We start from the raw sequence: 27286 nt of genomic DNA on the forward strand, positions 1-27286 counted from the left end.
AGCCACGGCTCTTAGAACAGCTCAGAAAAAACTTTATGAGCCCATATCAATTGGCCTTAATTACAAAAAGTGAAGTTAATCCTATTTGCCAAATTTGTGAAAAAAACCTAAAAGCAGATGATGACCATATTCTCTGGTGACGCAAGGAAAATCCTTCCCCCAGAAAGCTTCTGCCATACCCCTCAGCTGACAGCTGGTAAAGATTATACGCAACGACAACAACGCAGTACAAGCGAGCATCGCAGATTGGATCCTTGAGGTCTCCCCTTCATGGAGGACACCTGGGGCGACGGTGGCCTAACGGCGACAAAAAAAAGGGGTTTAATTTCTCCTCCTCATAATCCAGAAATGACAGTCGGCTTTTGACGAGTCTTGCTCGCCCAGCTACGCTAGGGGTTAAAACGCCGAATCAGCACCCTCTGCTCCCGCAGCAAGAGGAGTCGCCTTGGTGCGCAAGACCGACGCTAGCGCCGTTCACTCCAGTGGTGGAGCTTCGCGCCCAGTACTACCGTGACTCATTATGCGACGCTCAGTATGGAGATGGATGGAAAACTTTATTGAGCAAGTGAGTTTGGACCGTACAAGGTGTCAGGGCCACCGCACAGCCCTCACATTACGCGCATGTGTCCAGGCCACGTAGGGCCATGGCACTGGCACCCCGGTTCACACAGCGAAGTTGCGCGTCCGGGTCCTGCGACGCAAGGAGGGCCTCCCATTCCTCCCATGTACCGATGGCGGGCTGTCCCTGCGGGGGAGGATCGGCAGGGCAGCCGAAGAGGATGTGGTCTAGGGTGGCGTGCGGTTCTCCGCAGAGAGTGCACTCGGGGGAAACATGGCGGAAGTGGGATAGAAGCTGAGGGGTAGGAAGGAGAAAGCAATACAGCCATTACCGTCGCTCCTGCTCAGTTTGGTGTTCGGGAGGATGTTTTCTTCACAGCACTTGAACGCAGAATTTAGCAAGGGTGTGAGGGAACCAAGTGATCACACATTCTGCGCAGGATGGTGCGCGAGCGTGACAGCAGCAGCAGCAGTAGCAGCAGCAGAAGCTCGAAGCGTCGTCGCCGGATGCGCAACACGGACACATCGTCCACGTCTTCGACGGCGCGCATGTTGGGCAAGGAAAGGCCGGACTGTGAGGACGACGGAGACGACGATGAGGCGGGCTCGGAAGGAGGCTCGGAAGGAGGCGACGCCGGTGAACCGCTGTGCCCACACGGCATGTACCGGGATCCCTCGCCGCCGCGCCACCCGCCACGCTACATCAACCAGGTCACCAGGAACCGCAAGGTGCGCACGCTGGTTAGATAGTTTAGTCTATTTTAGAACTCGAGTTGCGGCTGCTTTCAATCAAGGGTATACGTAGATTCATTAATATCCACTCAAGTGCATCCATACAAATACAAAGTAGAGCTATGTAGCCTTTTCAGTTTTTCGCGTCTTAATTAAAATTACACGGACCATAGCTAATTGCAGAAATACGAAGATGTTGAAAAACAGTATTGCGTTCCTTTGGAGCCATGACAGCTCTCTGGTAGATTTTCATCAGAATTTACGCCCTTGTACCTCAATTTGTGGAGTTTCCCATGAAATACATTGGTCTAACGCAGTCCCCACCTCCAGTTCTTGATCTGTTCTCCTTTTCTCCATTTACAAGCTGTCCTTGTTAGCGGACTTTGGCGGTTAGGTAGGCGGTGGTCATAGGTTGCAGTTACGGACCATGGATTTATTATCAACTGCCACAATTTGAGAACCTGTACATCTAAGCATAGCTTTCTTTTTGTAGCCTGTGTCTGTGTTCATGTGAATGTTAATCAGTAATGAAGGGTTTTAATGAGTAACAGGATAGAATAACGATCCTGTTTTGTCATGTCTATCTGAGCATATGTTTCTGCCCTTGCTATTCCTATTTAATGTCCAGCCGTCTTCTGAATTAACCCAGTTGTGTGCGAGCGCTCGTCCCAGTTCACATCCACGCCTTATGTCTAACAAACTGCTCTTTTGAAGAGCCCTTCGTAGCGGCCGCTCGGAAGTAGTAGTTCCGAACCCCTACAGCATGGCCACGCGCTCTAGCCCATATCCGGTCCAGCCCTACTCAAAAACGTCCGCGACGTTTATTGTCCTTAGTACCAGCCGGCATTCGCAATCGGTAGCCACAGCCTTTTAACTATGACCTTCTTCAGCCAGGTTATATTTACTGGAAGATGAAGGGTCGCTGACCTCGAATTGGCCTAACATTGGTGGTGAGATGTTTGAGCATGTGGGTCTTATAACGTAAACATGCCCAAGCATCTTGCGAGCTATTCTTGTTAAGGGAATGCAGTATGAGGTCTGCAGATGTAACCGTGCTGAAATGGTCCGGAAGGAATCAGTGGCGCCCATAAATGGGCGCACACAGGCACTCCTAATTAAGTGCTCGCCAATGGCATACGCTTTGGGCGATTACTCTGGTCGCATCTTTCCCGTACCAGGGCTGGTACGAGCCCTCGTCGTCGGCAGGGCCACCTACAGTCTGCCGTATCAGAACATAATTAGATCATAAACCAAGCCGGTAGAGGCGCCCTGCTTCGCAAAGCTTATAAAGTGACCCTGTGCCTCCTCAAGCGTACTTCCACGAGCAAACTGGTGGTCCTCGGCCTAACCAACAGCTATCTGTACTATAGCGTTCTAGTTGTAGAACACTATACCTATACTCTATCCCAGTTAACATCTGGAGTGCGCAAAGCTTGGCGTGTGGGTTATGAATTGAGATATTGAAAAACAGCTCGAATAATGACGAACGAGAAGAGGCGAGACAAACACAGTTTCACCTCTTCTCGTCCATCGTCTTTCGCGCTGTTTTTGTTGCGAAAGCAACACTACGCGAGTCACGGAACCATTTCGCGGAGCCGAGGAAAGGCCATACTGGGCATGCGCGAGGAGCAGTGGCTGGCGCGCCGCCTCCGCCGCCGTCGCTGAGCGGGTGACTGAGTTTCCGCCGCCGCGCTAGCCAATTGCGCATGCGCCGTAGCGGCGCATAGGTAGCGCGCCGGGGCTGCTGCCGCGCACTGTCCATCGCCTCTCTCTCTCCTCGTTGCTTTCGCAATCCTCCAGGTTTAACCAGAGCTAAGCCACTGCCAATTTTTCAATATGGCAGTTCTGTCACAGTATAGTTCCTTGCAGCACTACCAACGATGCGATAGGTGCACAGGCAATGTTCTGATGATGCGGAATGTAGTGCCAGTGTAAAGCAAGCATAAGAGCATATGGCATCATAATCGTCATCACCCTGACTACGTACACTGCGGGGCAGAGGCCTCTACCATGGCTCTCCAATTAACCCTGTCCGATGCCAGCTGCGGCCGTCCTATCCCCGCAAACTTCTTAATCTCGTCCGCCTGGCTAACTCTCTGCCGCCCCCTGCTACGCTTGCCTTGTCTTGGAACCTACTCCGTTACCCTTAAGGATAAGCGGTTGTCTTGCCTTCGCATGACATTCCCTGCCCAAGCCCATTTCTTCCTCTTGATTTCGACTAGGATGTCATTAACCCGCGTTTGTTCCCTCATCCACTCTGCCCGCTTCCGATCTCTTAACGTTTCACCTGCAGTTTTTCTTTCCATAGCTCGCTGCGTTGTCTTTAACTTAAGCTGAACCCTGATCAGTGGCTAGCCTCCACGATCGTGCGGTGGTCCAGGGACCCAAGGGGGCTCTAAACACACTTGCCATAATAAAGTTTTTTTTCTCTCTCTCTCCACGTGTCTGACTTATAGGTGAGTACCGGTAAGAAGGCGCCAGCCCTTACTCGCTTGCACGCATGCTATAGGACGCGCATGCGCTCCTCCTTGATCTCGAACCAGGCGACCCATCACTAAATTCCGCAGCGGTGCAGTTTCGCCTGTTTCGCTTGCTCCGGCCACTGGAGCCGCGTACTGGGCACTACTGTCCCCGATAGTGCGTTATTTCTCGAGTTTAGCGTACGCGACTCGTGCGTGCTCTACAATAACGTTTTCGAAATGGCCGCGCCCTTCGAAGCAGGAACCCTCGCCTCGGACTGAATTCTTTGTTACTGCCGTTTGAAATACGTTCACTGGCCATAAGTGGGGCACCGGGCTTTCCCTTCGTCTGATTTCGCTTATAATAAAACGTATCAGCAATAAATTTGCTTTTTTTTTTTTTTAGAATGACAATTCTGCCGCTTGTACTAACGGGGAGCGTCGGTTTGTTGACAAAAATGCTTCCCGTTCTAATAATAAGATTGCTCCACTAGGCAGAGATTATCGTTGTCTCCGTTTGTATATGCTGGACTAAATGTGCGAATAAGAAAAATGGAGATAGACGACTAGGAACGTAGGAACACGTTTAGCGCGCTCTCCTGACTGGCTGTGGAGGTCTCTGCCTTACAACGCCGCCAGGGCGTCCACAGAACGCCAGCGCCCATTCAGCTCTACGCCTTGCTCGACGGTAAATTGGTTTTTGAGGAAATAAAATGTATCTCTCTCGCATATCTCGGTGGACACCTGAACCTCGCCGTAAGGGAAGGGAGGAAGATGGGAGTGAACGAATACGCCGTATTAGCTAGACGCGCCTTTGTTCATTCCAAACCATCGAGCTGGTATGGCGGAGTGGTTAGCGTGCTCGTCTCGCACTCCGGAGACCCAGGTTCGGTTCCCCAACTTGACCAATTTCCTACTCGGTTCTATTTGTTCATGTGGTCTGACAAGAAAGGTTAATTAGGCTAATTGGTCTTTACTATTGTTCTAATGCTATCCATCATATCCTGTCACTCACCTGTCAAGTGATGGAACTCTCCAGAATGTTCGACACAATCTATAAAACGTCTAGAAATGTCTAACTATTAATGATGGTTATTTATAGTTAAGCATGACTTGTACATTTCGTGATATTAGTTAATGTATTGTTAGTGATAGTTAACATGACCTTAACTAGTACACTGATTAATTGGTGTTAAGGTACAGGCACAGTGCACAGTCCCACATGCCACTTCTTAACTAATTACCAATTAGTCATTAAGTCAATGATATAATCATGAAATCCCTTTATATCATGTTCCGATGTCTTTCGATTGCACCCGATTAAGTATCGATTGGCTAATTGATCGGCATATGCCCAATAAGGCATGCATCCGAAACGCGCGCGTTTCGGATGCAAGCCTTATTGGGCATATGCGGAAACATTTGCTAAGAGGTCTTGGTAACGACAGTATGAGGCATTAAAGGCTTTCGCCTTAAAAGTAGTTCATCGAAAAGTTAACTCTTCTCCACAGCTGAATCGCCTGTTCCCGACCGTTGCAGATCACGGGTCTGTCGACGGTGCAGGAGTGCTGCTCTCGCGCAGAGCGCTCTTCGTCCGACAGCGAGCACGCTGCCGAGGCCGGCGGGAGCTGCGACTCCGGCGAACGCAGGAGAGCCGTCACCACGCCGTTGCGTCGGAAACGGAAAGGGTTGCCCGGCTTCGGGGGACGAAAAACCAGTAAGCTTTGGACTTACACAGACGTCGAGCTTCAAGTCGTGCATCGCCCCGTATCCACGCGAAACGCAGCCAGGCCACTCGATATTCTTACCGAGCAAAACACTTAGTGCACTTTGGAAAGCAGGGCTTGGACATGTTCTTGCTCAGTGGCTGGATAAGCATCGGTTTGATAGTCTTTATAAGACGCCATGTTCTACGTTACGAACCCAAAACTGCTCGGTGCGAGTGTTGACGAGGTGGACTCGTCGTTGGATGCTTTTTACTACTTTTGCAAGTTGTTCTTACAGTTATTCGCGCAGCGCGAGCGCAGCTAATAGACTTAGCGACTGAGGTTTTCTTTTTTAAATTTTTTGGCGTAGATGTTTCTGAATTGTGTATAACGAAATGTTCCGAGAAGTTGACTACCTGCAGCCGCCCGTTGCCGTTTGATTGCGCTTTCGGAAGGTTGCTAGGTCTCGGTGTTGAAGAAATCGGTTCCTTGTAGGCGCTACATGCTTAGTTCGCATCGGGGAAATAAACGTCCAGTTAAATGCAAAAATGATTACGCGAAAACGCATTATGTTTTTGCGGCTGCTTACCTTCATCCCTCATGGTGAAACCGATTTCTTTCGCGTAGGACCCGAGCTGGAATACAATACCGAACTGAGCGGCTCATCCCCGATGCACCTACTTCGACCCAAGGACGAAAAGATGCAAAGGGTCCTCGACAAGCAGCAGGTCGTGGTGACCATCGAGACGCACAAAGGAAGAAGGCAGGTCATCTCAGTATGACTTCTGTCAAGCAGTATACATATATGAAAGAGTCAGAACTGAATCTATTTCAAGACCGCCGAACAGACTTCAGGTGCCGTTCGCAACCATGCATGGTGTGGTTCGTCCATGGTTGCGCGCACGGCAACAATGATAATGACAGGCGCTGAAACCATTTCAACTCGAGATGGTCAGTCTTTCTATCATCCAGCATACACCTGCATCTGTTTAAAAAAATAAAAAGTCAACGGAAAGGCGCGGCATGATGCAGGCCTAGTGGAGCAAGCCAACCCCTTCCATAACACTAAAAATGCGGATTAGGTACGCTGACACTCCGGTTTTCCCTCAGTTTTCCATTGTTCACAGATTGATGTTGTTAGGATAGAAATAATGGGATAATGCCATGTGTGCGGAATCGGTCATTCCTAACTGTACTTGGGGCTCCTCATACCACTCCCTGGCGCAGTGGTGAAACGATTAAGCGGTGTTCCACTGGCCTGCTATGGCAGGTGCTGCCGCCTGTCGGGATTGTGAGACCCAGGTTGCTTTTCCGAGAAACCTCGGGGGCAGTTTGCCCACAACCTGGTGGGCAATGGCAAATGGGCAACCTCCAAGTGTGGGTCTAGAAGAGGCATGCATACACTTGGGAAGGCTGCCACAACCCGGTGGGCAAACAAACAAACAAACACACAAGTGCCTATGACACTAAAAATCCAGGCATACGGCACCTTTCAGAGCTCCTTTAACACTGACATTGAACCATTCAGCCAGATGTCGGTCGTAATTTGTGACAGTGGCTCAAGGTAGACAGACGAGCAGAGAAGCGAGACCGTGCTCGGCCGATGCGCAGGTCCAGCCTCGGAACGGCGCCGAGTCCTCCGCCCGTCATTTCGCTCCGGAGGCGCGAGGCGCCCCCTTCGGAGTCCACCGACGACTCGTTCATGAAGGACTTGAAGCGCCGGCGCAGCCTCAAGGCTCGCCTCAACGACGACCTCGGAGCGACCACGTCGACGCGACAGTCGGCGTCCGCGGCCGAGCCTCCGCCACGGGCAGCGACGAGCAAGGAGCAGAGAGCCGCTGCAGGTGCGCCAGTTCATTCGCCTCTCAGACGGCCAGTGTCCGGGTTGTGAACCATCAGGCGACACATGGTCATGGCGCCCTTTGCTGCCTGTGTTTTCTTCGCGCCAGTAAGGGGCGAAGACCTTGTGGTGGAATGGCCCAGCTCTTCCACTGTGTGCATGGTGGGACAAGTTCCGTTAATCATCACAGAACTGACAGAGAGGAATTTTAGGCCGGTTGCGTAACTTGGGTCTTAAGTGTGCGCTGCAGATACATATAGGCAGAGCTGTCCGACTGGTCTTGGCCAAGGTACTGTTCAGTATATCCTGGCCTGACAGGCAAGGCAAGTGCCAGCAGACAGCTACTACGACGAAAGGGGGCGACACAGTTCCAAGGAAGACCAATTTATTCAGCATGGTGTCCTCCTGGACACTTTTTCTCACTTTCTTCATGCGCTTCTTATGATAGGGTCAGGCCCCGATTATAGCAGCTTCAGATTGTAGCTAATGGAGCAGTAGAAACGCCATCTTCACCCCGAGAGACTGCCATGATCTTTCTTTTCTGCGAAGGCTGTCTTGAATTCGGGTAGTGGATAATCCTTGCGCATCTAGTCCATATTTTTTCACCTGCCTTCAGTCGGATTTCGACATTTGCTGCCTCGGTGACTGAGTGGTAATGACGGTGATAGGCTGCTGACCCGAAAGACACGTGTTCAATCCCGGCCACAGCAGTAGAATTTCGATGGAAGCGAAATGATAGAGGCCCGTGTACTGTGGATGTCAGTGTACGTTAAAGAACCCCAGGACGGTCAAAATTATGCGGAGCCCTCCACTGTGGCGCCCCTGATAGCCTGAGTCGGTTTGAGACGTTAAACCCCGCAAATCGAAACCAAAACCGAATTTCGATATTTAAACTCTAAATGGACTGAAAAGATGTTCGAATGATGTGTATTTCGAATTAAGAGGAGCCCGCACAGGCTCCCTTAACTAATGCAAAGTTGACGAGACTAAGGCATAACTTCTATGAAAATATAACTTGTAATAACTGAGTTCGGATGGTCTTAATTCTATTCGAATTGAAACTTATTGCCCATACATGATATATCGAATCGGTGTGGAACATGACTTTGGGAAAGCTGCATTTCACTTGCTTATCTATGTCACTATTACATTTGTCTTTTTGTTACTTAGGCGTCATGGTCGACATCAATGTTCCGGTTCATGCATTCTCCGCATCAACTAAGACGGTGAAGAAGCTTCACGCGGACGTCCAGAAACGGGATAACGTCCCCCCACAATCTACCGAGAAAGCTGTGGCCGTTGAGAAGACCTCACGAGCATGTGGAGAAGCTGAGCCTCCTTTGCAGTCCAAAGTCGACGGCGAGCGTCCCAGCATAGAGCACGACAAAAGCTCGGTGACGGCAGAAGCGAAGAGCCGGCGCGCATCTTCTCCCGCTATTCTGATAGCCAGCGGCGACGACCAGAAGACAGCGGAGAAGCTGATAGATGTATCGCCGCTACCGACACCTCAAACCGAAGGGAGTAGCGTAGTTCAGCAGAGCGTCGACAGCCCTGCTCCAGCAAAGGTTTCTCTGAGGGATGCGATGGTTGGCGCTAGCTCCAGTGCAGTTACTGGCTTCGAGATCGCCAATCCTGAAGCAAAACCTGAGTACAAGCACGTGGATGCTGACGAGGCGAAGGTGCACCGTAAGCCAAGCGACCAGCTCGATATAGAACAAGTGGGAGAATTAGCCCGTCTGCTTTCAGGACTCATCAGAAAGCATGAAAAGATGGCGTGCAGCAAGACGGTTGCAGACAGTGCGACTGGCAATGGTCGGCGACTGCGACTGCGAAAGCAAGAGCGAGGCGGCAAAAACGCTTGCATCGCGGGAGGTGCGACGAGCGAAGGTTCTGGACTGCCTCAAAGACGGCTTACTGAGGAGATCTCAGAGGATCATACTGAGGTCACACCCAGCGATATTAAACAAGAGTCAATGGCGAAGACGCCCGCTGCTCCACCTGCCCAGGTTGGAAGCAACGTGGCAGATTACTCCAAACAACAAATTTCAGTTAAACACTCCACGAAGCTAACGACCACTACGACGGAGGACGCTTCGAACACAACTGCCACACCGAAGCCACCGGAGCTACCGTCCGCCAAAGGGCCCCCGAGGCAGAGTTCATTCGGCCGGGTGAATTCGCAAGAGAAGGTGGCTCTGACGAGGCATTCCTCGACTCCACTGACGGACATTGAGAACAGCGCCGACGATGAGAAGTACGGCAGCGATAGGATAGGCGGTAAGATACCGCAGCCCATCCCTGTCGGCGTGCCGCAAGACCACCGCGGTTGGGTTCCTATCGGAGCTGCGTACGCGGCCCAGGCGATGTCCGACAGGCAGGCTGCAGATGGAAGACAAACCAGTGCGGCCAGGGACGTTTCGCTGGCTTTCTCGGACGTCGGGGGGCCCTCTGTGTTGTCCGTCGTGTCGGAGACTACGCCGTCACTCACGATGCAAAAGCCGTACCAGGAGTACATGGCAAAGCAGCTTCAGCCCCCGGTGCACTTCGCCGAGAGACCGTTCGCGGATATCCTTGCCAGCTTGGAGAGCAACACGACGAGCCTTCTCAAAGACGACGACAAAGGTAAGTTCAGCTGAACTTATTTCGTTATACACACTTACAGGTCTTTTCTTGGAGCTTGCGAATATTGAACTTTCCTAATACAAATCGAATATCGAATATCTATTTAGTATAAAAATTACGCAAACAATTCATAGGCTGATTATCTGATTTTTCCCGTACAGTGTATGGTCTTTGTAACGAAAAAAACTGGACTGACTCAGCACCATACTTCAAAAACACAGTGTGTGAAGATATGTGCACTCCTTGATTAGACAGCACTACGGCATACAGCCAATAATGTGGTAAAAAAAATGAGTAACGTATGAGATTCACGAATTGAAACATTACTGTCAACTAAAACCTTGATGTGAAGCGAAACATTATTGATTCGGACTTCAAGGGACCGAAAGAAACCCCCCTATCATCCGAAGGTCGAGTTATAAAATGCCCCGCTTTTCTCTCCCGCCTCCTGAGAAAAAAAAAAAAAAAAGTGGCTGGTGGTTTAGCGTTGCTATATTGTGTGAAAGCACAGTTTTTGCAGGCTGACATCACCACCACGTAAGTGAAAGAGGTGTCCCAGGGTACCAGTTATGTGCGTCTTCAACTTTTTCATCGTCAGGGGCAATTGACCCAATGTACGCCGGCGGCCTATGCTCCAGTGCAGCGTTCATGCAGCAATATTGTCAACGCAAACGCGTATTGCTCTAATGCCTTGTTTCTACCACTATGTTGTCCACGGCAAAGCATGCATCGCACGTCTCTCTGTACCGCCACATAGCTCAGAACGCGAATAAAAGTTCGTTAGTAGTGTTAGTTGACGCATAAGATGAAGTGAAATGGCACAGCGCGAGAGTGTTTTGCAGTTTAACACCAGGCGTGGTCGGCTGCAGCGATAGTCTAGTGCTCTCGCGCGGTGGCCAGCGAAGCTGGTCGCGGATATTTGATTTACCTTCAGTTATTTATTTCGCTTGGCGAAGCCGACAAACGTTGCAAGGTCTTGCTCGATGTTTACACATCGGAATAATGCTTTTGCATTAAAAAAAAAAGCTGCCGTAAATGCAGTGAAGACTAGCGAGGAGGCTTCACAGAGCGTAAAGCCCGTGACGAGGGCGCAGTTTAGGCGTCCTGAGAGTACAATGTGGGAGTAAACGATGGAAACGCACTTCTTTTGAAGTTTATTGAGAGTTAAGAGGTCCCACGGTGTAACACCTTAAGCGGGACCTAGAGCGACTTCTTCTGAAAAGAAAGAAATGACCATCCACAGGGAGCTGGGTTCGGACGGCTGGCGGCGAAGCTCGGAAAACGAAATTACGCGGCTCGGGTATTTTCTGACCAAGTGCGAGGCGCCCCTCACGTCGTGCGCGGGTTACAAAGCGCCATGAGCTACGGGCACTGCCGCTGGCTCCGCCCTCCTTCGAGAGTTCCGTCTGCGAGTGGGCTTTCCCCCATGATGATGATGAAAACGAGGTGGCGGTAGGACAAGTTTCATGGGCGTTAGATATATAACACGCGCTTTCGCTTTGCGATTGTTTGATGCGGGTGTTCGGCGATCTTATTTTCATCAGGTGTGATATACGAGAAAGCCCAGTTGCGAAACTTTGCACGAGGTCCAAGCCTATCAGTGTTCGAATTTACGACTGTTTTCTCGCGGTTATCGACGGAAAATAAAGCGGAGAGGACAAGTTTATGAAGTTTTCCTAACACTTTAAACTTCAACTTCGGATAATGAGCCCATGTTTTCCCACTGTAGGATTTATGAAGGGTGGCGCGGTATTCAACCGCTGCGCATATTGAGAAATTTTCGAAATATAATTATCGAATACCAATTTCTAGGATCATGTATAAACCGAATAACATACATAATAGTCTGGTATTTGAAACTGTGAATATGCGCACACAGTTTGTTTATGCCCTTTATTAGGCCTGAAAGACGGTATTTTCATTGCGCTCGTGCCGCACTATTCATGGCGGACCCTGTAAACTGCACATGAATTTCTCTTTCTTTTTCAGATGACGTCCAGAGCGGAAAGACAGTGAACAAGTCACCGCTAGACAGCGTTGCACAGAGCTCGACCCAGTCGGGAATGAACGACGATAACCTTGACCAGGCAGGCATCAACACTTCCTCAAAAGAACGGAGCGACTCGGGGACTGCTGCCGCGAGCTCAGACATTGTCGAGATGTCGGGCAGCGGGAAATCCAATGCGCCGGTTTCTTCTAAGGGGACCACGGCCTCTGTAGACAGCAACGAGGCGTCCAGGGAGGTTCCGAGGGCACTGCTCACCTTCTGCGACTCTGACGAAGGCTCTGTGCAGCCGTCGGAGTCCACGTCGCTGTCATTCCTCTCGTCCAACTCGAGCTGCAACGTGCTGCACCGTCTGACCGACTTGGTCGACCTTCCAAGGCTGGAACGGAGCGTGGCGACGCATGAGACAGGAGACGGTGTCGTTCTCAGCATGCCGCCGAGGGTGACGTCATCTTCGGCGGTGCAGACGGAAAACTCGTGGCAGCCCACGTTTTCAAGGAGCGAGCGCGGCGCCCAGGCGCACCTGCTGCCACTGCCGGTTCGAGCCGGCTTGCCCCGGAAGACTCGGAGGCGTGACACCGCCGCCCGCGTGGCCACAGATCGCCCGTGGACAGAGGACGTCAAGAAGGTGGTCATGCTTGGTAACAAGCACTACCTGCGGCAGCACGCGACGCGCTATCCTGTGGCCAAATCGGCGACCACCTTTGACGAGACGCAGTACTTGCTCTTGCAGATCGACGACCAGGCGCAACCGGTAGATGCAGCCACGTCTCGGACGTTCCTAGAAGGCCCTTGCAGCATGAGCCTGTCCGGGGAACTGACTCGGGAAAGCTGCGAATCCACGCTGGAGGCGTTGCTACGGCGCAGCACCATTTCCTCGTTGAAAGACATCGGCACGCCAAGGTCCGACGACAACAAGTTCGAGCCGCTCAAGCTGAGCGAGCTAATTCTGCTGCAGCACCCGGCCGTCGGCCTCAAGAACTTCATTGCGGTCGACTTTGCATTGCCTCCCCTGAGAGCGGCTCCCGCGGCAGCGCAGCACATTGGCGGAGAGCTGGAAATAGTGGCTGGGAGCAAAGAGGTTTCAGATTTCAAAGATGAGCCGGCGTTCGAGAAGAGGCGACAAAAGGCAGCTGCCGGTCCCGAGCCGTTCTCGGTGACCCACGAGGAGACGGAGGTTCACAGCAGGCGTCCAAGCCTCACCAGGTCGGTGGCGAAGCTCGGCGTCCCGGAATACCGGGCCGAGCGAGACCGCGCCCTTTCGAAGAAGGGAGCTGCAGCGACCAGAATGGCGGAGCCAACGGTTCATTTTGCCGGGCCCCTGTCTTCGCAAGCAGGCGTCATTTTTTCCGACCACTCCGTGGCCATACGCCTTCCGGGCGGCGCGATCCGGAACGTTTTGCCTGCTTGCGCCACAACTCTGCCCAGGGCTGGGGGAGCGAGTCCCAGAGCTATCCCCAGGGGCCGGCAGCTTCTGCTGGCCAGAACACTGGAGGAGCCCAGCTTCGAGTCGATCTACAACGCCATCCTGCAGCCTCCGCCGCTGCCGCAAGCTGCCGCTCTGGACCCGGGCGCTCCGGGAGACGTGCCGTGCTCGCGGGCAACCTCGTCGTCCCGGGCGGTCTCGTTCGACGACTCGCTGACCGTGGTGCCCCTGGAGCCAGAGCCGTTCGCCAATTGCGACACCTCGGCGGAGACGGCCGACATGGAGTCTCCTTCGCCCCTGCCTTGGCGCCAGATGAGGGCGCGCCGCCGGTCGAGCCTCTGCCGCTCCTCGTCGGGCTCCTCCCGCCTGCACGCCGCAGGCAGCGCGGATACAGCGCGCTCTAAGATGAAACGCGGATCTTCCCGGCAGCTGCCCCCAGTGCTGCCATGCGCCAGCCCGGTCCCACGAGACAGCGGCGCGTCGCGACGGGACATGTCGCCTTTCTATTCGTTCGAGGACACTGGCTCCGAGCTCTCCTTCCCGAACAATTTTCGCTGGTCTGGCTCGGGCCTCAACTCGCAGCGCAGCGACGACGAGCGCCGCGGCCAAGCCCAAGGCCAAGCTGCGGGCCAGCGGCCTGCTTGAGCCGCGGCCCTGGCCTGGCGCTTGGGCTGCTTTTAATTACGCGTAGTTGTCAATAAATGCTCTGAGAAAAGCGAGCGTGAGTCGTCTGAGGCGAGAGCGGACGATCATGCTTCCTGCGGTGTTGCTTTTGTGTTATGCTGTGCAAGCAGCCTCTGTTTAGGTACAGCGCATGACGAGCCGCTGCTTGGATGCTCGGAGGCCTGTACAGCATAACAATGAGCAGAAACTAATTGACGGAAACTACAGCGTGAAAAGAAAGAAGTAGCACACAAGACAAGACGTCCATTTGTGTAAAACCAGGCAATGAGGCGGTTGCGGTGCAGGATTCCCAGTTTAAATTCATATCTATACAGATGTGGGTGGTCACCGACAAATCCATGTGACTCATGCGGGGACATTGAATCTGTAGAACATTTTCTCCTCTACTGTCCAAAGTTCGCACAGCAGAAAAAGATTTATCTGGAGGTCCCTCTCTTCAAGTTAGGGCTCCAGATAACTCTTCCAGTGTTATTATCGTTCGGTGCGAGCGCCAAAGGATTTGCATTGAGTTCAATTTGTGGGTTTCTCCGTGATTACATAATTGCAACTGATTTGCTCTCTTAAATTTCCTCGAGCTCTTCTTTTTCACCAAAATGCGGTTTGTTATTTTACTGTAAATATTCTTCCGTTTATTTTATCGTAATCGCCTATAGAAATTTCCTTATTTAAGCCACTACCCCTTGGCCAATCCCCCCCTGTGGGTATGGGCCATGTTTTAAGAGGAAGAAGAAGAGCGGATCCTTTCTTCAGCGTCCCTCCTGTCGTTGTTGTTGTTGTTGTCCTCTAGATAATGGCGCGTACCCACTGCGGGGGGTTCCCTCTTGTCTTCGTTCTTTTCGAATTGGTTTCTGCCCATTAGTTATGCACCGACTAGCTCCGACAAAACTCCTTATTCAATGAACAGAAAACTTTGCGTATCGCTGTGCAGATGCCAGAAACGTTTTTGTTTCTTGTGGCAGGTTTCGCTGACAAATCGGGGGCAGCAGCAGCGGCGGCTGTCGTGGTGTACGATAGAGGATTTTACAGTTAAATTCTGAGCTCGAATGATAACGTCACCAATGCAAGACACGACAAGCTTTCCGGCCAAAAATGCCACAAGTCGCTTGTTGAGTACCACATTCCAAGCGCATTTGGAAAGGCTGCTGCAAAGAATCAGCAACCAAAGCAACTGTGGGACGCAAAAGGCCAATAATGATATCGCCTACGATATACACGTTCTCTTAAAGCTTTAAGGAACCATTGCGGAATCAAGTTCGGGTAAGAAAAGCCGTGCATTGTAGCTCAGAGGACGGTAGACTGACAACAGAATCGCCGAAAACGTAGGTGCAATGAGACCCCTTCAGATAACGTGAAGCTGCCCATGTGATACTTGATGTATGACTTGGTAACGTGGCAGTGAATTCAATCAGAAGAAGTATTAATTTCTGTAAGTACAAAGCGTCGAAGGTTAGGCGAGATGATGAAGTCATGAAATAAAACCGATTCCCTGCAGTGTTTGCGAAGGCTACGAATGTTAACATGTGGTATACCTTTTAACTGCTGATAGAGGCATCGGAAAAAAGCCTGTTCACATCTGCGAAATCAGTGAAAATCAGTGATTTTACCTTAGCCCGTAAAGTCCCCTCCGCTTGATGAGCGATCATGGTTGAGAGCACAGAATCGTACTTTTCCGAAAGGACATCAATAGAAGTTTTGATATAGGTGTCTGCGTCGGCCATCTTTTTACAGGCTGTACTGAAAGAAAGCAATTCCTCAGTCTTCAACATGAGCGTTTCAACGGTGCTGGTTAGTTGGTCCAGTTTGGTATTAAGAGTCGAAAAATGGGAACGGGATGCGGAATCTGCAACAGATCAGCAAGTCTGACATGTCCATTTTTCACGCTTAACAGTGGACATTTTGGTGTATGCATTTTTCCTATATGGTAGTTTCTCTTACAACCGGAATAGACAATGTAACTTGCCCTCAGCCGGCTGGGCACATACCGAACACAAAAATTGGTTTTGGTTTTATTGGGGTTTAATGTCCCAAAGCGACTGAGGCTCTGAGAGACGCCGTAGTGAAGGGCTCCGGAGCACAAAGCAGGCAGTGCATTAAGCGACAAAACAGCCAACTAAGAGCCGCTTAAAGAGCGCATCTACCAAAAGAGAAGCAAAGGTTCAGTGACAACAGCTGATTTTGCCGTTGACTGCACGGTGGTGGTTTGGTAATAAGTGAGTAAGGCCCGTAAGGTTTCCTGCCTTGGGTTGGTAGTTCGATCTTCAGAGACCCTGAAGGAGAATTCTCGGGCTAACGCATGCCTCGGAATAGATGCAGATTTCTGTGCTGTTGGGGTTTTTGGTATAGCGTATATCAGCGGCAACACGATGGCCGCGCTCTCAGCCTCAGCCTCCGTAGGGTTTAGGGCGTGGATACCGGATGCGTCCCGATGGTGCCATCCCCACACGCAGTGACTGCGGTATAATTGGACGGGTAGGGCGCGTTGAGCCGCGTCGACGTAGAGGATGTTGATTCGGCCCCTGTAGTGCTTGGCGTAGCATTCAGCTCGGGGCTCAGATTTCTGTGTAAGGGCTTGAGGAGTAGTTGGCCCCGGATGGTCTTGGACGTCCCTGGACCTCTTCCGCAAAACCGGGTCGAGGCACCGCATAGACACGACCCCGATCAGAACCGACGGCAGCTGTCGCTTTCTTTTTTCGGCTTGGTCCCTGCTAAGCCAACAGCATTTCGCAGTGCTGCCACATCGTCTTCATCGTCCTGGCTGCGCAGCGGCGTGCACGTGCCATGGCATCGCCGCAGTGAGGGGGCGGCCGGCATCGCGAGCGCCGCTTCGGAACCACTGCGAGCCTCGCTGAGCCCGTATGGCCTAACGGAGGAGGGAGCAGGCAGGCACTGAGCTACTCGCCAACATGTCCACCTTCACCACCGAGCGGCGAACCACCACCACCAGCACGGCCCGTGCCTCGTCGACGGCCAGGCCGCCGCCGAGGACATGGTGAGCGACACACTGTGGTCAACAGCGCCCGCCTCAGCTGTTGTCCTCGGTGCAGGGCGTCACGGTCCTTGTTGTTGTTGTTGTTGTCCTCTAAATAATGGCGCGTACCCACTGCATGACTTCACTTGCGTCTTCACCCAACGCTGCGCACGCGATAAAGTAGTGTGTTATCAGATAAGGTCTCTCGGTAAGGGCACATACTTCTGTAACAAAATAGTGGTTGTAGCAAAACTAACCGCCGCTGTTCAGCTTTTTCGGCAAGAGCTTCAGGCTGGATTTTTCCAACGTAGAAAGGACACAGTTAAGATAAGAGGCGGTGTTGTTTCATTGCGTTGTTTTTTGTTTTTTTGTCATTTTTTATTGTTTTTCAGCTCTGGAAAAATTTACGCGCACTCACGTATGTGCAGGTTGGACATGATCGAGGAGAGCCCCAACCGACGCAAAATCGAGGTCGGACTCATCACCAGCATATGCCTAGTGCTGCTCATCGTCTTGTCCCTCACCCTCTTCGTGGTGCTCACGCTGCAGACCAACCGTGAGTTGGGAGCGGACCTGTCGGGTACACGGGCGAGGGTGGATCCTGAGAGTATCAACTTTCTAAGCCAACGATAAGTCCTTTCGATAGTCGTCATTTGATAGCTACTAAGGAGTTTTCAAACTGATGAATAAGCTTAGTGGTGCTTTCTCAGGTCGGACGCAGAAGTACGACCAAAGGCCGCTCCTAAATGTGGTTGGCCAAGAAACTCGTTCCGTTATGTCGAACAGCGCTGCACACATCGTCACCAGCAGAAGCTTCAGTGAGGTTAAGTTAGTGGAAGGCGAAGCGGATCAAGTCGACAAAGCCAGGCCGGTCAAAGACACAAAACGAGGCCTTCTAAATCGGGAAAGGCATGCGCGATCGGTTGTGTGGTCTGTGGCTGGACGGACTCCGAAGCAGCGGTTACGACGCTCTTTGTATCCGCCCGATACGAATGGGAAAGCCATGAATCCAAATCCAATCTTTATATGCTCCCCCAGCACCATCAGCCTATAATGGATATGTATCAGCAGCGCGAACACAACACAGGAAGAAGAAGGAGAAGATAGTACAGAGTTGTGTTGTGTTCGCGCAGAGTTGTGTTGTGTTCCTGTGTTGTGTTCGCGCTGCTGATACATTTGGATCGCAACCAACTAGCCCGGCAGATGGTGTTATTCAAGCCTATAATGGAGTAGCCCTTGCAAATAATTTGCGATCATTTGTGGTCGAAATTTCCGGAGCCCTTCACTACGGCGTCTCTCATAGCCTTAGTCGCTTTGGGACGTTAAACCCCGTAAACCAAACCAAACCAAACCAAACCAAACCAAACCAAACCAAACCAAACCAAACCATTTCTGTTCTGCGCCCACCCGTAACCACGTTATTCCAGCCGATTACCGTAGCTTTCGCACCATAGGCAGAAATAATAGATGCGCGCACTTTTAAACTGTACAGGAGGGCAAATGATGCAGGCCTTTTCTGCTAGAGCACCATAAATGATGAGTACGTTCTACCACGTCAGCCATCAGTGCAGATTCTGGAATAAGCGCTGCGTCAGATTATTGCAATATTTGCTGTGAATGCACATTTGTCTCTCCGTTGGGAGCCTTAGCCGAAAGATTCGAAAGGTATACGTAAAACGTGCGTCCAAGCCGGCGTTGCACAGGCAGGTGCCATTCAATAAAGGGCATGTCTTTATGATGTCCTTTCTCTCCCCAGCCGTGAACAAGGCACCGCTAAATCTCCAGAATGCAGTATTTTGCGAGAACGCAACGTGCTTCGAGCAAGGTATGGACTGAGATTAGACCCTTCGTCCTGTTTACAGCGCACGCGCTGATGGTCGGTGCGTGGCTGCACTCGCTCTGTTCGCAGCTCGGCGCGTCATGGGCTACGTAGAGTGGAGCCGCGAGCCCTGCGACGACTTCTACACGTATGCGTGCAAGGGCTACCACGTGAGCGTGGCCAACTCAGCCTCCAAGTACCCCATCACACAGGGGGCCCAGGAGCAGCTCAGAGCAGCCGTCGAAGAGGTGCTCGCCAACTGTGAGTTATTCGTTTCATGACATCCGCAGGTTTTGGTTCCATCCAGAAAAAAATAACTAGCTTGAAATGGAGACGCAAGTTGTGCACTGCAGAACTATGGCTCTGGCTATGTTGAAGGTGCATTTAATGCGGAGAGAATTGCATTTTCCTTCCAATCAATTCAAACACGTTACGCCACCGAAAGAGACATTGTTGCTATAGCCTTTGAGATCCGTGGCTGTCTACGCAGCGCAGTCTACGTGAGAAATCGGCCGGTGATGGTGACAGTTGTATTTTCAGTGACTTTCGCGTACTTGTTATAATGCGGCAGCCTGTCAATATAGGCGAACTTGAATTCGTCCAGTGTCCCTTTAAGGCTACCGTGAACACTTTCGCTGATGATGAAAACATTTATTTAAAGCCGCAATACCTTAGTTGAAGGGAAGGCTGATCGGGTCCCTAGTCCGGGACGCCGTTGGTAAAAGCCGCTGCCCGTGCTCTGGCGACGAGGGCTCGTTGTTCCTCCAGGTCCGAGCTGGACAGGGCCGCCTCCCAGCTCTCCCGCGTTGGCTGATTTATGATGTCAATGCTGTCATTTTTCTGACAATCCCATACCATATGAATCCCATACCATATGGTACAAGTCTTATACCATATGGTAAAAGTCTTTCAATAATCCAGCTACGCTTCACGCCATTGAGCCCGAGTCCTTTTCGGCACAGTGCAAATTTTGTGGCCAGAAGGCAAACACTTTCGCTGGTAAAACCTGTGCAGTCATCGCCTCGTATACGGATCCGTATGTTTTACAGGGCATGCCAACATGAAGCCAACGGACAACTTCTACCTTCGCTACGGGGTGAACCTGTTCCAGGAGTGCATGCAGGGGGTGACCGACGCGAAGGAGCAGCTGCAGAGCGTGTTCGCCGACATGACGTACAACCACAAGCCCTTCTTCCTGCCCAAGAGCTTCGACCTGGAGCCGCACACGCTGGCGTCGCGCGTGGGACGCAACTTCTGGTTCTTCCCCCTCATCACTGTGCGCAAGGACGTGGACCTCGAGAACCGCCAGCGCATGATCGTGCACCTGGATGAGCCAGAGCTGTCGGCCCCCAGAGCGCTCTTCGAGGACGCCGAGTTCCAGCGGGAGTACCTGCAGGTGAGTCGACGGCTCCCCGCGCTCCTCGGTAAAGTGACTGTCGCCTTCAAGCACTTGCTCCGGAATAACGGATGCTGAATTAATTTATTTTATTGTCGCTGGAAACTAATGCTGCTGACCGCTCCACGACACACAGTTGTTTAGTAACGTCTGAGCTGTCCCGCACTAAGTCTGTCATGCCGAAAACGAGTAAAAGCCAAGCAGTCCTTGCACAAAATATCTGCGGTCAGACAAGAGTCACTGATATGTGTAATCGCGAGCAAAGATACCGCACTGAAAGACGCGGTTTTTTAAGACGTTTCGAGCGCAAGCACCATGCTTTCACTGAGTTCCTTAGAAGCCAACCTTGTCCTGACATTGACTCTGAGCCGGCTCATTCGTCTGTGGCGTTAGCGTTCATTAGCCGGCTGCTCAGGCCTTGCTAAAGCCTACCGCCCCATCATCATTCAGATCATCCATCGAATCAACCATGTGTTCTGAACTGCGCTCCGTCACGTAGTAATCCTTTAATGGGGCCTTTTGAGGTTTAATATATATATATATAAAATGAAATTAAATACCTGTAGGCGATCCGCGACCTTGCCATTACGCTGGGCTTCGACAACGTGAACGAGACGGCGCGCATCTTCAAGCTGGAGCAGATGCTGTCCAAGGGCACCACCAGTCCGCGCGCTCGAGCACCCTACTACAAGAAGGTCAAGCTTGGCTCACTTTTCCTCGACAAGGTAACCACTTGCCTTTGCGGCACCAGCAGACAACTTGCTGGAGATAAGGAAGGAGCTACAGTACCGTAGCATAACGCGTCCAGGAACGAAAATGTCCAAAGAAAAGAGCGAATCATCAGACCTCGTGGTAAACTGCCGCACACACGTGCTGTGCATTGCAAGTCGACGTCATCATAAACTTCCGTCTGCGGCACGAACAGTTCAGATCAGCTTAACCTCTATCAGAACTTAATCTGAGTCTAATATCGTCGCCAGACGTGCCGACAACCCAGCAATGAGCCAACCAGGCTAAACGCATGTTTTCGCACGTCTACTCCGTGTGACCACGTTAAAACCCTACCGCATTTTTTTTTCTGACGACGCGACGGTCTATGACGTTTCATATTGCTTCCTCGTTTTCTTTTTTTAAGCTGGTGCATTTTGTTCGTGTGGTGCTTCTTTAAGTTGCCTTTTACACAACTGATATTTTTCTTTGTTTCATTTTAACTAATTACACACTGTTAGAATCCCGACTGGGTTTTCAGTGTAAACAGTCAAGTGTTGTCGCTGCGCCACAGAGCCACTAAGCGAGGCCTCGTTGACATGACGCAGTGGAACATCTACATGTACCTGAGCAATGTGCTTGGCGAGAACATGTCTCCCGAGGACGAAGTGGCGCTCCGCTCCGAGAAGTACTTCTCGCGCTTCTTAAAGTCGCTGAAAACCACCGAATGGTGAGTTGCACACGCCTAAGGCAACAATTAATCAGTAAACATTTGCCGGTACTGGGTTAGAAACACACCATTGGCGAAGCGGAGGGACTTCTGGCTCTGCTGCTTGAGTTGAAACCTAACAAGGCTATGGGTGCCGATGAAATTCCGAATGCGTTCCTAAAAAGGTATGCGGAATGTGCAGCAAAGTATTTGTCTTACAGCTAATGAAGTCCCTGAAGACGCGTATTGGCGAAGTAATTCTGATATTAAAAGGCGGGGATCCAAAGTTAGTATCCAACTACAGACCAATTGCACTTGCATCAACCGCGTGTAAAGCCTTAGATTGTGTTGTCTCTAAATAAATCCGATGATTATTAACCAAGAACAAAAACAGGGCCTTTAAAGAGATACGAAACTGGTCGAAACCACATGACCTGTGCCAGGTTTTGGATGCTAGGGGGCAAATAGAAATGTTTCTTGATATCACCAAGGAATTCGATAAAGAATGTCACAGAAAATCACTGTTGAAATTGAAATCATTCCTAGGAGATAACATTGTTAATTGCGTAGCAGCATTCTTAAGAAACCGCCAGCAGTTTATGAGTATTGATGGCCAGGAGTTAGAAATAAGAGGCCATTTCAGGGGCGCCACAGCGCTCTGTGCTGGGGCCACTTTTATTCTTAGTTTACATCAGTGACATGATAGAACACTGCCCCGTTAGAGCTAGACTATACGCGGATGACTGCGTCATTTATAAGGAAGTGTAGTCTGCAGACGATCAAGTAACGTTCGTCTACCACTGATGAATGGTGCTCGCAATGGAAAATGTCCTTAAACCCCGCCAAAACGGTAGTTATGTCCATAACACAAACATCAGCCCTTAGATTTTTCATTTAACCTTCACGGAAGTCCGCTGAAGCGAGTAACTGAGTATAAATACCTAGGCCTCACAGTAACCTCAAACCTCACGTTTACAGAACATGTAAGCTCAGCACACCAAAATTCTGGTTCGCCGTTGGTGTTTTCTGCTTGCTGGTTGCAATGACACCAACCAGCCCCCGCCCCCGTCGGTTAAATGTCATAACGAACCACGGCACTGAGCAGCCAAGAACCACCAGGAGCGTTGGCCTGCATGCTATCCGATCAAAGGGCGCCTCTCTCCATGATGTATGATTTATGTGTTCAATAAGGAAAAGCAAAATAAAATAGACCGCGAAAAAGCTCGCTGATGGAAACGACTGAACAGCGCTAACAGAGGCAACAACGCAGTGGATGTGTCTGTGTTCTTCTCTTTCGTCCTGTCTGTAAGCGCTGTTCATTCCTTTCAGCCACACTTAGCCCTCTTTATGAAAGAGCTCTTGTCTAAAAAAAAAAAAAAAAAAGGCATGTCCGCATTACGTCACCTAAGGAAGGCTGGTTGTGCAAGAAATCTCAGTAAATGCACCCCGTAACAAAACTCTCCTGAAGGCTCAGCCCACGATGCAACTTTGGACTGTATTCTACAGCGAGTGCTGCTAATAAAACCAGTCCGCAACGTTGGCGCAGACGGGCTGCGTGTGGAATAAGAGAAGAGGGTAGGATAGCTGTTAGCTGCGCTACCTGTGCTATGTTGCTTCCTTTTAGTTACGTACATTGTTTTCATCGCGCATCTAACGTTATGCAGCGTAGCATAACCGTTCCCCATAGCAAACACAGCGCACAATTTGACACAACACAACGAACAATTGGAAGACACCACCAGCATAAACGTTGGAGTTTATTTTTTTAAAGGCTACGCATTACAGCATCACGAGCACAAAGAGCACTAGCAGGGCGCAGGAGTATCGTGTAAAGCGGTCAAGCACTTGCCGTGCTGTGCACAGGAACGCACGAACACGGGGAACGACATTCATTGGGGTTATCAAAGCAAGGGCTGGCTCCGTTCGCCACCTTCTCAAGGCCCTACATAACGCAGCTGACGTCGGTACAGCGAAACCTTCGGCGCGTAGTCCTTTTTTTGTATAAAGAACCACACTGTAATGGCGTCCTCGTCTCTGTGCGCAGGGGAACGGTGAACAACTACATCGTATTCCGGCTGGTGCAGTTCCTCAGCCCACTGCTGATGCCCAAGGAGTCGAAGATCCTGCAGTTCATGTACAAGTATGGCCACGCTCTGCGCCCACCGCCCTCCAAGCGCACCCGCTGCCTGGACATTATGGAGCCGTACTTCAAGCCGCTGCTGCTCACCGCAGCCAAGGTCACCTTCAAGGACACCGAGGCCAAGCGCGCAGAGGTAAAGCGCTTTTGTTGCAACTGATTTAACACGCGTTTAATCTGGATTCGCCAGCGAGGGGTTGTTCGATGGAAATACTTACAGGTACTTCAGTTACGTAGGTGTTTTGGTAGTTATGGGGCACCGCACAAGTGTCAGCTGCTATCCACTTCCTGTCAATGTTTACGCAGATCGCAAGGCAGCCTTATCCGAACTAACACGCTCGAGAAAGGAGTTATCGGGGATACTAGCGTCCAGTGCGTTTAAAAGTAACCAACGTAAGAAGTCACGGCATTCCGATGCTTAAACGAGAGCGCTTACACTGCTGTCATCTATGGATCTAACAACGCGAATTGACAAAAGAGAAGTAATGCGAGACAAAACCACCATACTTTCGTCCGTTACACGCAGGCCAGCCGCGCCATCGCCAACCTGAAGGATTCGTTCAAGCGTATGTCAATCAATTCCTTCTACCCACACACGGAGCAGAGCACGCTCAACAATAAGCTGCGACGCATGCGCATCTACTACTTCTACCCATACGAGACCAAGGAGTACCAGTACATGAAGCAGTGGTACCGCTCATGGGTAAGGTTCCCCGCACCGTGGTTTGCTCAAAAAGGTTTCTTACAACGCTGTACTAACCACCAGACTTTCATTGCTTACCAATCAATCGATCGATAGACCGGTCAGTCGGTCGGTCGGTCCGTCCGTCCTTCCGCTTTATGTGCGTGTGTAAAACAACGACAAGCATCTACATTGTACAGAATGACCTTAAGGTTAATGATTTTAGAGGGCGCCTAAGCTCATCGGAACAGAGCCAATTAACTGCGATCTGCTCTGAAGGAAGGCGAAAATAATTAAGAGCGCAAGTGCTTATTACACAATAAGCTGCTTTACAAACCCAGCTAAATCCCCAGACCTCAGTACAGCTAGAGTCCTTCAATACTCCTAATGGTCATGAAACTCCCGCTGAAGTTCGGTTTGCGATCAGCTTCCGCTAGGTGCGCCACCATCGATCGAGGAGACACGAGAGACTGCGCCGGCGGCTTATGGTGTGGTTGCGCCAGAAAATCTTGCTTCCACGCCCGGGCTATTATTTCGTCTTTTATTGCGAAGCAATACTACTTTCACTTTCAGCTCCTCGCGTGGCGAGGCCGCGGTAGCTACCATTGACCTTCAGCGGCGCGCCTAGCGGTGTGACGTCACAGCTGCAAGAGCAGGGCTCCAACTTGTGCCGTCGCGAGGCGAGGCCGCGCGTGGTGGTAGATTGGATTGCATTGGATCGGACTGGATTGGATTGTATAACCGATGCATCACCACAAGTCTAACCACAAGCACCACCACCAGCTACACTACCAGCTGAACCATGGCGTAGCTACGGATATTGCTTTCCGAATTACCGGGCTTAACCAAGCTAAGCCACAGCCATTTTTTTTATTATCCTATGCAAAACTGAAGCTGAGGTCCTGCATCTGCTACGGTTACGTAATCATAGCCCGCGTGACGCTTATACGGAGTACGATCGCTGCCGGCAGTGCCACGACGGGCCCTGTGATTCTCGGCCTACTGCGTAGAGTTTTCATGTGTAATGGGAGATTGCTTAAACGTGCCATGCGCTCTTACAATATAACCACAACGCTGTTGGCGAAGCCCGCGTTAGCCGAAAGCACTCGTAGAATTTGTGCTGCGCTGCCTGGCTTCAGTGGACATGACTGCAGGCCACGTTGTGGTATACGGTGGTACGTTTAGCAGTATTTATTTTCACGGAGGGTTCAATGCATGGCTAAGCTTATGCGACTTTAGCTGAAGTCAAAACGTCGAGCTGGCTCTTACTACGCGCGGCATCACGGGGCTAAACTTTAGGAACCACAGTGCATTTGATATCGTAGCAGAGGATACCTTCACTTGTTTATCTTTCGAGCTTATAAATGGTGCAGTTCAGCGGCCGTTGCTTTTCCATTTTGCCAGCAGGTAACGCTATTTGTAAAGTGAGGCGCCACTAACAGCTCCGATACCGATCGAATGACGCCGTTCTGAATTGCGACGTGCTCAGGCTATGCATTACAGCGTTGTACCGCGGCGTTCTTTAACACGCTAGTATTGTAAAATATTTTCGCTACTAACCCACCCCCGCCATAGCAGCTCTAAGTGGGTCGACTTGTTGATGCCAGGGGCTTGGCATTTTGTAGTACAGTCGCGAAACTGCGACTTAAGTTTGTGCACAGTTAGGCATTGCGCACGGGCTTTACAGTTTGGCAGGCTAAATTCAAACTGGAATGTGCAATCTTTGCAGCACCTGAAAAAAAAAAAAAATGGAAAGGTGTCATTCAAGCCATTGCCTTCTTATAGCACCTCAAGCTATGAAGCGTTGTTACTACCGAGCGATCTGTGTTTACACTGAGGCTGCACCGTCATTCGCTGCTTCAATTGCTTCGCTGATAGCCGGTGAGTTCGGGAACGAGTTGTATGAAGCGTCCGCTGCTGTGCAGGCATTTGATGCGATACGGCGTCGCTTTGCTGATGGCCGAGGACGTATATCGGGCATGGTTAAATGTCTTCCTAATATCTGGGAAAAGCACAAGGTTCAGCTTACGCGGCTGACGTCGCAACGACGCGGGGTCCCCATTCACTCCGAACTCGTCGTGCTGAACGATGTCCGTGCGATCGTAAAGTTTCGCACGAAGACCACGTTTGACGAATGGAGACAGAAGCCACCAACTTCTTATCGGGGGGTGGCGCGTCTCCACTTCTCTCTCAATTGGCGTGCGACGTTAAACACTTTGTCGTCGTTGCTGCTGTAGCAGCAGCCGGTCACACAAGGTGTAGGTATAGCTCACACACCCCCGCAGGAGCATCTCCAGCATGCAGTTGATGGTGAGTTGCGACACCACGATTTCCCGAGCATCCGCAGGGACATCCCCGCAGTGGGATGATGGCGAGCAGTGCGCCGGCCACAACGGACCCGAGAACCCACGCTTAGCCGTGCGTGGTTCTGCAGTGTCCGAGGAAAAGGGGATCCTAGTGGCAGAGCCGATTACGACCGTTTGGACCTTTAAGGCCCCTCGGTGGTGGCAACATGTCACTTTGGCCCCAGCTTCCCGTAGACGGCACCTCCGGCCTGACCTGACCTGGAGAAATCGGCAATCGCTTTTTCCTACCCTTACCTCCATCTTTCACTTTCCTATCTTTCTCGGAAAGTGAGAAAGATAAGAAACGATATCCCCCCCCCGTTTTGTAACCCGTCATATTTTCATGCGCGTGGATGTAGCGCGCAGATTTACCGCTTGGAAACTGCTGCGCTAGGCAGTACGAAAATGGCACCCAGTCTAAGCTCCAACAATCTTGAAAGAAGCCTGGTGTCAACGAAGAAATCCATTTGGCGCTTATGTGCTTTCGGTA

The 27286-nt window shown here is 51.1% G+C and overlaps 2 protein-coding genes across 2 annotated transcripts in view; both read left to right on the forward strand.

The window, feature by feature from the left end:
• Positions 1-14052, forward strand: part of LOC149371721 (uncharacterized) — a 19494-nt gene extending 5442 nt beyond the window's left edge. Inside the window, exons 7-12 of the mRNA XM_089580995.1 lie at positions 999-1287; positions 5289-5466; positions 6083-6218; positions 7073-7299; positions 8466-9917; positions 11907-14052. Coding sequence (XP_089437121.1) covers positions 999-1287; positions 5289-5466; positions 6083-6218; positions 7073-7299; positions 8466-9917; positions 11907-13993 — 4369 coding nt within the window. The 3' untranslated portion in view covers positions 13994-14052. The remainder of the gene's footprint in view (positions 1-998; positions 1288-5288; positions 5467-6082; positions 6219-7072; positions 7300-8465; positions 9918-11906) is intronic.
• A 2883-nt stretch (positions 14053-16935) lies between these two features.
• Positions 16936-27286, forward strand: part of LOC149371722 (neprilysin-1-like) — a 30611-nt gene continuing 20260 nt past the window's right edge. Inside the window, exons 1-9 of the mRNA XM_089585226.1 lie at positions 16936-17021; positions 17429-17556; positions 18757-18825; positions 18910-19080; positions 19869-20215; positions 20782-20940; positions 21532-21653; positions 23677-23905; positions 24296-24472. Coding sequence (XP_089441352.1) covers positions 16936-17021; positions 17429-17556; positions 18757-18825; positions 18910-19080; positions 19869-20215; positions 20782-20940; positions 21532-21653; positions 23677-23905; positions 24296-24472 — 1488 coding nt within the window. The remainder of the gene's footprint in view (positions 17022-17428; positions 17557-18756; positions 18826-18909; positions 19081-19868; positions 20216-20781; positions 20941-21531; positions 21654-23676; positions 23906-24295; positions 24473-27286) is intronic.

This window comes from Amblyomma mixtum, chromosome 1, assembly GCF_055824585.1.
Source record: "Amblyomma mixtum isolate Tamu chromosome 1, ASM5582458v1, whole genome shotgun sequence".
NCBI classification, from domain to species: Eukaryota; Metazoa; Arthropoda; class Arachnida; order Ixodida; family Ixodidae; genus Amblyomma; species Amblyomma mixtum.